The sequence below is a fragment of the Balaenoptera ricei genome, chromosome 19 (assembly GCF_028023285.1).
Source record: "Balaenoptera ricei isolate mBalRic1 chromosome 19, mBalRic1.hap2, whole genome shotgun sequence".
In the NCBI taxonomy this organism is placed as follows: Eukaryota; Metazoa; Chordata; class Mammalia; order Artiodactyla; family Balaenopteridae; genus Balaenoptera; species Balaenoptera ricei.
The window spans coordinates 36,827,120-36,840,608 of NC_082657.1; the positions used below are offsets into that span (position 1 = coordinate 36,827,120).

Genomic DNA, 13,489 nt, shown 5'->3' on the forward strand with positions numbered 1-13,489 from the left:
GTTATCTTTTTATACACTACTATTTGCCAATGTTTCATATAGGGCTTTTGGCATCTGTGTTTGAGAGTTAGATTGGCTTATAATTTTCCTTTCTTGTTGTTGTATCAGTTTTAAGGCCCTGTGGAATTAGCTGGGAGATAGAAATGGTCTGTTCTCTGAAATTTTGCAGAACTCGTTTGAAAACTACCTTGGTCTGGTGTTTGCAGGGAAAGTTTTAAAGCTGATTAATTTTTTTAGTGCTCCTAGGACTATACATCTTGATGTAGCTTTGGTAAGTTATGTTTTTCTAGGAACTTTTTCATTTTGTTAGTTTTCAAATTATTGGCATAAGGACTATAGTACTCACTATCTTTTAAAATCTCTGTTGTAAAAGTTAACATTCTTTTTTCATTCCTAATATTGTTTATTCATGCCTCTGTCTATTCTTTATCACTTTCTCCAGAGTTCCAGTTTACCTGTGTTTTCAGACTAAATTTTTGTCTTTGTTGATCTCTTTGTCTTTTGTTTTTAGAGTTTTTTTAGTTTTTTTTTGGTATCTTTGTATCTTTGTTTTTTAGCTTATTGCTAACATCTTTTTTTAGTACTAGCACTGGTTTATTAATTTGTATGTTTGTTTTCTAGCTTATTATTCTCTACCCTTAGACTTATTATTTGTTTTCTTCTACCTTCTTTAGGTTTATTTTGTTTTCTTTTTCTAAAATTTCAGGCTGGACATTCAGCTCATGAATTTTTTGCCCTCTTCTCTAAAATAAGCATTTAAGACTTCGTATTTCCCTTTAAGTTCTACTTTCTTAGCATCTCTTAAGTTTTAAGTTTTGATACCTTGTGCTTTCCTTATCATTCATCTCTAAGTATTTTTACATTTCCATTATGATTCTTTTTTGACTCTTGAACTACTTAGAAGTGTGGGGTTTTTTATTTTTTTATTTTTTAAAATTTATTTTATTTATATATTTTTGGCTGCGTTGGGTCTTTGTTGCTGCTTGCGGGCTTTCTCTAGTTGCAGCGAGCGGGGGCTACTCCTTGTTGCGGTGCATGGACTTGTCATTGCGGTGGCTTCTTTTGTTGCTAGAGCATGGGCTCTTGGTGCGCAGGCTTCAGTAGTTGTGGCTCATGGGCTCTAGAGAGTGGGCTCTAGAGCGCAGGCTCAGTAGCTGTGGCGCACAGGCTCAGTTGCTCCACAGCATGTGGGATCTTACCGGACCAGGGCTCGAACCTGTGTCCCCTGCATTGGCAGGCAGATTCTTAACCACTGCGCCACCAGGGAAACCCAAGTGTGTTTTTAAATTTCCAAATGTATGACTAGTTTTATTTAACTTTTACTATCCACTTCTAACCCAATTGGTTGGAGAATATCTGTGTAATAACGATTCTTCAAAATCTCTGAGGCTTGCTCTGTGGCCTAGTATATAGTAAGAAACTTTTTTTTTTTTTTTAAACATCCACATTTTTTTTTTTTTGAACTTGTGGCCACATTGAACTTGTGGCCAACAGCACTATAACTCATGCCTGAATGAAGCTTATCTAATCCATGCATTTTCTCAATAAGGCACACCACAGCCTTCTTGCACAGAGGAACACTAGACATCAGCATTACACTTAGGGACCATTTTAAACAGCAAAATCACCAACAAAAAGCACAAAAATACAAAAACCACGGCACTAAATAGACAACAAAAAGGATACTTGTTTACAGTATGAGCTAAAACAGGAGGGCAGAGCATGACCTTGTTCAGCCTCAGCTGGGAATGTGTGTGTTGAGTGACTCAAATTTTTTGTCACTCTGTGCCTGCCTGAAAATGACTGCAAAGCACTGCAAGTATTTATTTTAGGGTTAAAATAAAGATCAATGAGTAGGTAAATTTGCAAATATAGAATTCATGAATAATATGTTTGACTATATTTATTATCTCTATCCCTAATAATACCTTTAATCTTAAAGTTTATTTTATCTGACATGAGTATAACTATGCCTGCTTTTTATCTGTTGATGTTTCTTTTTCCATGCTTTTACTTTTTTACTTTTAAACTTTCTGTAACCTTATGCTTCAGATATATCCCTTATAAATGGTACATTGTTGGATTTTTTTAAAAAAAGAATCCAATCTGGCAATCTCTATCTTTTTAACTGGCATGTATACTCCTTTTATATTGATTGGGATTATGGATATATTTGGAATTTTTTTACTGTCTTCCTTTTTAAAAAAATTTGTTTGTCCTGCTTTTTCTGTGCTTTCCCCCCTTCTTTCTTGCCTTTTTGGCTTATGTTTTGTTTTGTCTGTTCCACATTTCCTTGCTACTGGTTTGAAATTTTTACACTCTATTTCTAATCTTGTAGAGGGTACCACTCAAGTTACTTCACCACGCACATTTACCTTCATCACCTCTAACAATTTTTATATTAGCTCCCCCATGATAATACTACCACCTTAAAATGCTTCCATTTTAATCTCCCCCTTATGATTTACATGCTATTATCATTCTATATTTTAGCTTTTTCTTTAACCCCATACATTATACTTTTTAAATTATTAAGATTATGATTGTGATTTTATTCAATGATTGTTTGCATTTAAGTAATATTTATTATATTATTTGCTCACTATTCCTTTTTGTATCTTAGACTTTATATCTACATCTTGTATCTCTTCCCCAAAGAACATCTTTTAGAAGTTTCTTTAGTACAGATTTCTTAATGACAAAAATTTATCAGGTTTTGCTGGTCTGTAAATATCTCTTAATGCGCATTTCAGGAAAACATTTGTTTTCTTGAAAAACAGTTTTGGTGGCACACAATTCTAGGTTGAGAGTTATTTCCCTCGATCCTCAGAAGGTGTTTTTTCCCTGTTTTCTAGATTCCATTGCTTTGAGAAGGGTCCCCTCAACCTAATTGTTGTTTCTTTATAAATTATCTGTCCTTTCTCTCTGGCCCTTTTTTTTTTTTAATAACCCATTAACTTTAATTAATTAATTTATTTATTTATTTATTTTTGGCTGTGTTGGGTCTTCGTTTCTGTGCGAGGGCTTTCTCTAGTTGCGGCAAGTGGGGGCCACTCTTCATCGCGGTGCGTGGGCCTCTACTATCGTGGCCTCTATTGTTGCGAAGCACAGGCTCCAGACGTGCAGGCTCAGTAGTTGTGGCTCACGGGCCCAGCTGCTCCGTGGCATGTGAGATCTTCCCGGACCAGGGCTCGAACCCGTGTCTCCTGCATTAGCAGGCAGATTCTCAACCACTGCGCCACCAGGGAAGCCCTCTGGCCCTTTTTAAGACCTTCTTGTTTTGAGTGTACTATGCTTTCACTAAGGTGAGTTGAAGCATGAATTTCTTTTTATTTATGCTTTTTGACGTATGTTGTACTTCCTGGCTTTGTGTTTTTATGTTTTCTTATAGATTCTGGAATGAGCTCAGCTATTATCTTTTCAAATATTGCCTCTTCTTCAGGCTCTCTATTCTTTACTTCTGGGACTCCAAGTAGACATATGTTAGACTTTCTTATTCTGTCCTTCACATCTCTTATTATCACTTTGTTTATATTTGTATCTTTTGGTCACTGTGCTGCATTCTGGGTGACTACTGTGGATACACATCCTAGTTTACTAATTCCCTCTTCACCTGTGTCTAATTTACTACTCAACCATCCTCTTGAGGTTTTTTCAGTTCAACAAAGAAACATTTTTATTTTTTGAATACCCATTTTTTTTTAACATCTTTATTGGAGTATAATTGCTTTACAATGGTGTGTTAGTTTCTGCTTTATAACAAAGTGAATCAGTTATACATATACATATGTTCCCATATCTCTTCCCTCTTGCGTCTCCCTCCCTCCCACCCTCCCTATCCCACCCCTCTAGATGGTCACAAACCACCGAGCTGATCTCCCTGTGCTATGCAGCTGCTTCCCACTAGCTATCTATTTTACGTTTGGTAGTGTATATATGTCCATGCCACTCTCTCACTTTGTCACAGCTTACCCTTCCCCCTCCCCTTATCCTCAAGTCCATTCTCTAGTAGGTCTATGTCTTTATTCCCGTCTTGCCCCTAGGTTCTTCATGACCTTTTTTTTTTTTTTCCTTAGATTCCATATATATGTGTTAGCATACGGTATTTGTTTTTCTCTTTCTGACTTACTTCACTCTGTATGACAGACTCTAACTCCATCCACCTCACTACAAATAACTCAATTTCGTTTCTTTTTATGGCTGAGTAATATTCCATTGTATATATGTGCCACATCTTCTTTATCCATTCATCTGTCGATGAACACTTAGGTTGCTTCCATGTCCTGGCTATTGTAAATAGAGCAGCAATGAACATTTTGATACATGACTCTTTTTGAATTATGGTTTTCTCAGGGTATATGCCCAGTAGTGGGATTGCTGGGTCGTATGGTAGTTCTATTTTTAGTTTTTTAAGGAACCTCCATACTGTTCTCCATAGTGGCTGTATCAATTTGCATTCCCACCAACAGTGCAAGACGGTTCCCTTTTCTCCACACCCTCTCCAGCATTTATGGTTTGTAGATTTTTTGATGGTGGCCATTCTGACCAGTGTGAGATGATATCTCATTGTAGTTTTGATTTGCATTTCTCTAATGATTAATGATGTTGAGCATTCTTTCATGTGTTTGTTGGCAATCTGTATATCTTCTTTGGAGAAATGTCTGTTTAGGTCTTCTGCCCATTTTTGGATTGGGTTGTTTGTTTTTTTGATATTGAGCTGCATGGGCTGCTTGTAAATTTTGGCGATTAATCCTTTGTCAGTTGCTTCATTTGCAAATATTTTCTCCCATTCTGAGGATTGTCTTTTGGTCTTGTTTATGGTTTCCTTTGCTGTGCAAAAGCTTTTAAGTTTCATTAGGTCCCATTTGTTTATTTTTGTTTTTATTTCCATTTCTCTAGGAGGTGGGTTAAAAAGGATCTTGCTGTGATTTATGTCATAGAGTGTTCTGCCTATGTTTTCCTCTAAGAATTTGATAGTGTGTGGCCTTACATTTAGGTCTTTAATCCATTTTGAGTTTATTTTTGTGTATGGTGTTAGGGAGTGTTCTAATTTCATACTTTTACATGTACCTGTCCAGTTTTCCCAGCACCACTTATTGAAGAGGCTGTCTTTTCTCCACTGTATATTCTTGCCTCCTTTATCAAAGATAAGGTGACCATATGTGCGTGGGTTTATCTCTGGGCTTTCTATCCTCTTCCACTGATCTATATTTCTGTTTTTGTGCCAGTACCATACTGTCTTGATTACTGTAGCTTTGTAGTATAGTCTGAAGTCAGGGAGCCTGACTCCTCCAGCTCCGTTTTTCTTTCTCAAGATTGCTTTGGCTATTCGGGGTCTTTTGTGTTTCCATACAAATTGTGAAATTTTTTGTTCTAGTTCTGTGCATACACATTTTTAAGGTCTCCGTTTCTCATTGTACCTTGTTGGTCCTCATCTTTGTCATTTCATCCTTTATTTCTTTAATCATTTCGTGTATATCTGTTCTATATTTGGTATCTGACAATTCCAGGATCTGCTATTCAAGAGGCGGAGGAACTCTAAATATGTTTTCTGTGTTATCAGCTAACTCTTGGACAAAGTGGCTTGCCTTCCCAGTGTCTTCCTAATGATGGGAGTTAGTTTCTTCATCATCTATGGGTGTCCTCTGGATCTAATCTGGAGACCCTTTCTTCCAGAGAGTTTCTTTCTGCCTCTGGCCACCAGAGGGCGCCACTAGCAGGGACTGTGGCTTGGCTTCCCACCCTCTCTGCCAGTTAAGTATTATAACAGCTGTGCTGCTGAGAGCACCTGCCTCTAAAGCAACCGCGTTAACAGCTCAGGCCTCAGCTCACTTTTCTTGAAATCTTCTCCTAAAGCTTGTAGGAGCAAAGATCAGTCACAGGGTGTGTCCTCTGCGCTGTTTTGCAATGAGAGGCTCCTCAGACCACCCAATCTGCAGTGATGCTCAAAACCGAAAAGGCCTGAGCTTTACCGCAGACCACAGGTTAGAAACTGGACCCACGGACTCCTAGTAGAGCAAAATGTAACTTCCAGGTAGTCATCGTGGTACTTCCTATTTCACTTTTGGATTTATTTGTTGCTGTTTGGTTTTCTTCACTTTGATTTTTGGCTGCTTTCTGAAACTCATCATGTTCTCAGATTATTTATCCCAGCAGAAGTGAATCAACTTGGGTTCCAGCCACTCCTTTTCTGAATTACAGTATTTACACTTCTATTTTTCATCACTGTTTTTATACTTCACAGAACCTCTTTTAGCCATCCCCTCATTTTTGTGAATTGGGGCTATAACACCGCACAGGCCTGGTATCCTCACAGGCCCAGGGGTGGATCTGTGGCCCCATGCAGGCCCCTCAGATCCTCCCCTCCCTGGAACTCAAGTCTTGAGCCAAAGGGCAGAAAGACCAAAACAGCTGGAGCCACTGGGCCAGGCCAAGGGCAGGCCCTGCTGGCTCGGCTGCCACATTGAGGGTTCCTCCCGGACATCCGGATCTTCTGTAAACTAACTCAGATCCCACCAGCAATCTTCTTTACTGAGAAAGAATCAGAGGCAGTTTCTGTTGCTTCTGACCAAAGAAAACTTGACTGATATACTGGTCTTGTGCTTGGAGGAGTATCTTTTACGCCTAAGAATTTTTATTACATGTCTGGTAAATGACTATTGCCTAATAACGTCTCTTTAACAATAGAACAACAGAGGAGTTCCCTGGTGGTCCAGTGGTTAAGACTGGTCGGGGAACTAAGATCCCACGTGCTGCATAGCGCGGCCAAAAAAACAAACAAAAAACCCCAATAAGAACAACAGCAGTCACTGACAAGCAGTGATATTCTCCCACTGCAGTCCATAACTGGGTGACACACATTATAAAACAGTTGCACCGCAGCATCACTTCCATTCCATTCAATATCACATTCCATTCAACATCAAACCTTTTTGAAATTTTAATCCCTTTTATTTTCATCAATTCTTCATCACTGATCTTCTATAGATGCCAATCGTACTTCTTACTATGGCCTACTTTGTAATGCAATCATTAAGTTGCACTTTCCTGATACAAACACATTTTATTTGCATATTAAACAGAAAGGAATATTCACCACTTCCACAAAGAAATACACCCTCACACTTTTCATGAAACATGCAACCTTGTCCATTGATCTTCCATTTCCTAATTTTTGATAGAGACTTAGGTACAAAAACTATTTCATGTTCCTCCTTATACGACTATGAGAAAACAACAAGACAGGTTTGATGCTAAAACACCACTGATATTTGTCAGCGTTGTAGTTGTAGTGGAGGTGAATCGGGAGCAGTGGGAACTGTGGGGCTGGAGAACAGGGACCCTATTTTAAGGGGGTAGCCATGGCCAGATTCCATCAGCAACCACCAGTTTGCAGTCTGTGTGAGAAGGAAAATCTTGCCTACTATTTAGAAGGACAGAAAAGTCCAAGGGAGGCATGAGTTTGTGTGCACACAGGCTTCAAAGATTTGTAGGGCAGAGGGAACTAGGAGGTTTGGACTTCATCTTGGAATTTTGGGCCTAGAGACCTCCCAGACCAGGGTCTCCGATGCAGCTTTGAGCAGCCAAAAGCAGAGGCAGTGACCCCATGTGACGGATCTTTAGTGGCCCAGATCCCATACAACCAATGCCTCAGCAGCCACTGAGGAGGGGAAGGATGAAAACCAAATGTTCCAGGGAAACCCACTCTTCTCTCATTGCTTAGGACTGGAGACAACCATAAAATGCACATGCACACACATACATGCAGGCCTGCACATCTGTACACACGTGAAGAGCTCCCATTCCTACCGCCTCCCACCATGCACACGGCCTCTTTGTCACTCAGAGGTGACTGGCTGGAACTCTGCAGATTGGAACTGGCCCATCTGAGAATTCAGTTTGGACCCCGTAGTAGTGAATAAAACTGGAATTATTTCCAACAATTAAAAAAATCCAAAGGTTTCCCATAAAATAGTGGATTTCTGACTTCTCTCAAAAGAAAAAAGAAAAAAACCAACCTAAAATATCTGGTAACATTGGGCCCACATTCCAGCATGGCAACTTAGAGCTCAGAGGTGGCTGGCCCCTCCATACCAGCTGTGCTCTCAGACTGCCACAGGCCCCACCACTCCCTATTATCTTACACCAGCCTGCCATGTTATGGTAGGCCTGTGGGCAGACCTTGGAGCAAAGGGGAACAGGAAGAGAAGATGGGGGCAGAGGCTGGAAGCAGAAGAGGAATAGAAGAGAGGAAAAGAAGAAGAGTAAGGTAGGATGGATGCTTCAGTATTACAGGAGGGTAGCAAGTGACTTAAGAAGACTTCCTCTGTCTGCCAACCATCATCATGACTGATGAAATCATGATCACCATTTATTGGACAGCAGGGCTATACGTATTTTCTGGTGGTTACGTATATTATTTTAATTTTTTTTTCATCAGAATAATACTTTATTTAACAATCTGAAAATCTGTTCTTTTGGTTTTAAGTCTTGCAAAATGAGTGGTAAATCAAAGATCTGTTCCCTATTCTCTGAGTATGTGTGGTTATATGCCTGTGGGTGGACAAATGTCTATGTCTACAGATGCTTTTGCTTTTTATAGTCATTTTAGCCCCACTTCATTAGTATATAAAGTCTTATTATTCTAACAATGCTAAAACCTGAATTAAATATTCCGAGTCTAACAGTCTCTTCTCCCAAGACTGCCTCCCTCCCTCCCCGAAGTCTGCTCCTCAGCCTCCATTAATGCTAGGTCTTTAGAGACCGCCAGCATTCATAGTTTGAGAAACCAGAAATGAATGCTGGATCTTAAGTCCCTCTGACTTATATCCTCTAGCTGAGGGGCTTTTCTGGGGAGGTGTGTGTGGGGAGGTCTTGGCAGTTCCTCTTCAGAGTTGTGCATTTTGAATGGTAGACACCTCTTCTTGAGGCTCCGGTGCTATGACGCTGCTCTCTTCTGGAACCGCAGAGACATGAAGCTGAAGACCTTGATTCTGACAGATCATCAAGGCTGGGGCAGTACAAAGTTCTTCTGGGTTCAGATTATCGGTGTTTTCCTTTTCTCTGGCCTCAGGAGTTCTTGCTGGCTCCTCTGGTGGCTGTGGATCAGAAGAGGACTCTAAGGAGGCCCTAGGACTTGGAGTCTCAGCCCCCAAGGAGGCCCTAGGGCTGGTGGGTGAACTTCGTTCAGAGGCTGGAGGGCTGGAGGGCATGTTCCCTAAGGAGGACCTGGGGCTGGAAGTGGCTCTAGGTGGAGGAGGCCTATCAGGCAGTGCCGAGGCCCTCTGCATAGAGGCTCTCTTTGGCTGTTCAGATCCTTCACTTGAGGTGCAGCTTCGGAGGACTACTTCTGGGAAAGATGAAGCCTGCTCTGAAGGGATCAGAGCTCTGCCCGGTGATGGAGCTGGGGAGCAAGGGAGAACTTCCTCCTGGGACTCTCCATCCTCAACAGTGGGTGAGGGCTGGGCCTGGGAGGGGCCGCTGAAGGCTAGCAGAGGCTCTTCCCCCTCAGAGGAGCTTGCTTCAGCCTCCTCCTCTATTTCCTTGTTTTTAAGGGCTCTTTTTTAATCTCGGAGTTGTCTTCTCCCTGGGCTGGATCAGATGCCAGCTCTTCCTCCCTTGCTGAGGTGGAGGGACCACCTCCACCAGAGGGACTGGTGGGTGAGGTAAGAGGGCTGGAGACTGTAGATGTTCGAACTGGGGGAGAGATGACTAGAGAGCGTCTGTTGCTGCTTGAGAGTCCCTTCACCACAAAGACTTGGTCGGAATGTCGCTTCTCCAGTTTGCTCATCACCTCGTACAGATCGTGGTTCAGCTTGCTCATTTCCCTGTAGAAGACGTCTCTCAAGTTGGAAATGTTTTGGAAGATGGTCACATAACAGCCAATACGACTATTATAAAGAACAGGCAGCTCCTCTAGTAGTTCCTGGTTCAGATCTTCAAATACAACCTGGGCTTTGTTGAACTCTTCCTCTGCCTTGGCAGTCTTGGCCTCATCTTTCTTCTTGGCATTTTGTACCGCCTCCAGGTGGTGTCGGGCACTGTCATAGTCTACGAGTTTCCGGCCCTGTTTGGCAATTCTTTCCTTAATCTCGCTGAATTGGGCTACATAGTTTTCCATGATCCTCAAAGCCTGGTCAGCTGGTTTCTCTTCATAGTCTTCCCAAAGGAGATCATTATTCGCTACGATGGCCTTCAGCTCCTCATGACCATCCCATTTGCTGCTGTAGATCTCCTGTAGGGTTTCTGACACTCTCTTTGAACTTTCATGCATCACTTTGACTGCACTGAGGAAGTTCTTCAGGTCCTTGTGTAGCTTGTGGCCTTCCGCCTGTTGTTGGTAGAAGTTATTGGCATTTTGTTCAAACCGTTCATCTTTGGTTTCTACAGTTTTCCCCAACTTATGCAGTACCTTCTCCTGGGCCCTGCTGAACTTCTTCTGCACCTGCCTGGCGAAGAGGCCGGCGGCGCCGCTCGCCCTGCCCTCAGCCATCCTGCCGGCTCCCAAGGGGCAGCAGGCCCTGGCCCGGAGCCCTGTACTTTTCTCGGGGCCCACGAGGAGGAAGCGCGGTTCCCGGCATGCCTCGCATCAGGGCGGGCCTCGCGACGCACGCCCCGCCCCGCCGCCGCCTCGCCGCCGCCTCGCGACGCACACCCCGCCCCGCCGCCGCCTGGGGCTCACCGTGGGCTGCCCGAAGCTTCTTGAGGCCCAGGGCGCCCGGCCCTCACGGAGACCCTTGCGAGGCCCACTCGAGGCCCAGCCGGTGGCGCCCCTGGGCCCTCCCCGAGGCCCATCGCTGTCCGGCTATTATTTTAATTCTTGAAACACTCCTGCCAGGTGAGTTTTATTATCTCCATTTTATAAATGAGGAAACAGACTCAGGAGATAAGTACCTTGAGCCCAGACTTTTAACCCAGACCTGTCTGACTTTCAAGCCTTCCCACCACCTTTTTTTTTTTTTTAAACAGTAAGCTTTATTTTTTTTAAGTATTTTTAAATTTTTATTTATTTATTTTTGGCTGCGTTGGGTTTTCGTTGCTGCGCACGGGCTTTCTTTAGTTGTGGCGAGCGGGGGCTACTCTTCGTTGCGGTGCGCGGGCTTCTCATTGCGGTGGCTTCTGTTGTTGCGGAGCATGGGCTCTAGGCGTGCGGGCTTCAGTAGTTGTGGCACACGGGCTTAGTTGCTCCGCAGCATGTGGGATCTTCCCGGACCAGTGTTTGAACCTGTGTCCCTTGCATTGGCAGGCGGATTCTTAACCACTGCGCCACCAGGGAAGCCCCACACAATGGAATATTATTCAGCCTTAAAAAGAAATCCTGTCCCATGGTACAACATGGATGAAACTTGAGTACATTATGTTAAGTGAAATAAGCCAGTCACAAAGAAATAATAATTACTGTGTGATTCCACTTGTATGAGGTGTCTAGAGTAGTCACATTCATCTAAGTAGAAAGTGGGTGGCTGCCAGGAGCTGGGGAGAGGGGATGGGGAGTTTCAATTTTGCAAAAGGAAAAAGTTCTGGAGGTCTGTTTCACAACGTTGTGAATATGTTAACACAACACTTCTGAGCTGTACACTTAGAAGTGGTTAAGATGGTAAACTTTGGTATGTTTTTTACAATAAAAAAGAAAGAAATTAACATTACAGGGGCCAGGGAAGTCCCTGATGTGGCCCAACTGGGCAGTCTCTTCCCCTCCCTCCCAAGGTCGCTGACCTTGGGATGACCTTCCTCCCAAGGTCATCACTACCATGTTACTACAAATCACACACGTATCCATAAACAAAACACAGCATTTTGTGTGTTTTTAAAAGTCTCACACCACATATACTATTCTGCTGCTTGCTTTTCCATTCAACTTTAAGATCTACTCCATTCAGTTTACTTGCTGTCAAGTATTCCATCCTATGAATATGTCTCAATTTATTTATTCATTCTCATGCTGATGGGCATTTGAATTGTTTCCAATTTTTTAAATATTAATAATCCTGCCGAAAGTGTTTTTGTACAGGTCTCCATATGGAAGTATAAAGGATTTTTTGTGTAACCCATTGCACTAAAGAAACATCATTGCTTGACTGTGCTGAGTCAATGTAACAATTAGTTTTCCTGGGAGGAACTTATCCTGGACACAAAACAAATCCACTTGTCATTGTATTTCTCAATGTCAATGACCAAAGTCTTGAAGGAAATGGAAAATGTGACCTAAACATGTTTTGTTGGGGCTCTGGGATCCCTTACAGCAAGAATCTGCTCCAGGAGCAAACCCGCATGTGTTACCTCCGCCTCCTGCTCTCTGTAGGTCTGGCCGTTGCCCAGTTCCACCCAAGACCCTCTTGCTGTCTGGGAGGTTTGGAGTTTCTGAGGCCACGGCATCCAGCCACAGGCTGGCACTATTCAAGGACAAAAGCTGCGCTTTTCCCAAGGATCCCCTTGCAGATTGCATCGGAGGCTTCCAAGTCTGCATTTTCTAGTGAAGAAGGCCGTGCTCAAGGCTACCGATGCCTTTAAGAACAAATCCTGCGTGGATAGGACTCTTCAGCCAGTGCATAGAAGGGGGTGCCACTCAATGCCGGGACCTCCACAAGGCCTTGGTCGTCTATTACTGAAGGAGAAAAGCAAGCTGTAAAACGGACTGTGGACTGTGAGTTCACCTCTGGCTTTGTTTTTTGTTTTTGTTTTTGTTTGAAGTACATTATGAAAAGATAGACATAGAAAGCATGTGACAGACCATATCCACACCCCGGAGGAATAGATTAAGAGTGTGAGGGTGGTGGGGAGAGGGTGGGGATCTTTTGCTTTGGGCTTCTGTGTACCTTCTCTTGAATAAGCACCTGTCACTGTTACATAGGAAGGAACATCTACCCGATGCAGGCTGCAGTCCTGGCGCTCCTGTGGAGCTCAAAGGAGCAGAGTTAATCTTTAAAACATTTTGTTATAAATAATTAACAAAGATTATTGTACTTCAAAAAATACATCGTATCTTTAACATTTATCGGCCAACAAGCACTTGTTGAGCAAGAGTTAAAATGAGAAGTTCTTTTTTTAGAATAAAATGTGATGTGTCTAAACCAGCCAGCTAATTAGGGAAGGATTCCAGGTGTTCCTCCCTATAAGATAACAATTGAAGAGACTGGTGGTCCATCTGTCAGACTGGCAGTTAAGATATTCAGCCTCATTGCAGAAATAGACAGCCTAGATTCATCCACATCAGCTTACTGAGACAGAGAGGAGGGACAGGAAATTTGGGGCAAAAAAACAGCTGACAGTTGCGTGAGATGGGAAAAAAAGCGAGAAGAGTGTCATGACTGTAGCCCACGTGCTCAGCATGGCCCTTGATGTCCTCCCCAGGGCAGGCTTTTCCCCAGGCTCCTTCTCTGCTCCGCACCGCTGCTCCCCCCTCCCCTGCCTCCTATGAGTCCTGCCCCCTCCCTGCTCTCCCTGCCTCCTCTAATCCACCACCCCATCCTGTTGCCAATCACCTTACTCC

At 42.9% G+C, this 13,489-nt stretch overlaps 1 protein-coding gene across 1 annotated transcript; it reads right to left on the minus strand.

Annotated features, from left to right (window-relative positions):
- Nucleotides 1–8,888: 8,888 nt before the first annotated feature.
- On the minus strand, nt 8,889–10,492 carry LOC132353397 (bridging integrator 2-like). The gene is given in 2 exon segments (XM_059904566.1): nt 8,889–9,557; nt 9,560–10,492. Coding segments are annotated over 2 exon segments (1,602 nt in total).
- Nucleotides 10,493–13,489: the final 2,997 nt, after the last annotated feature.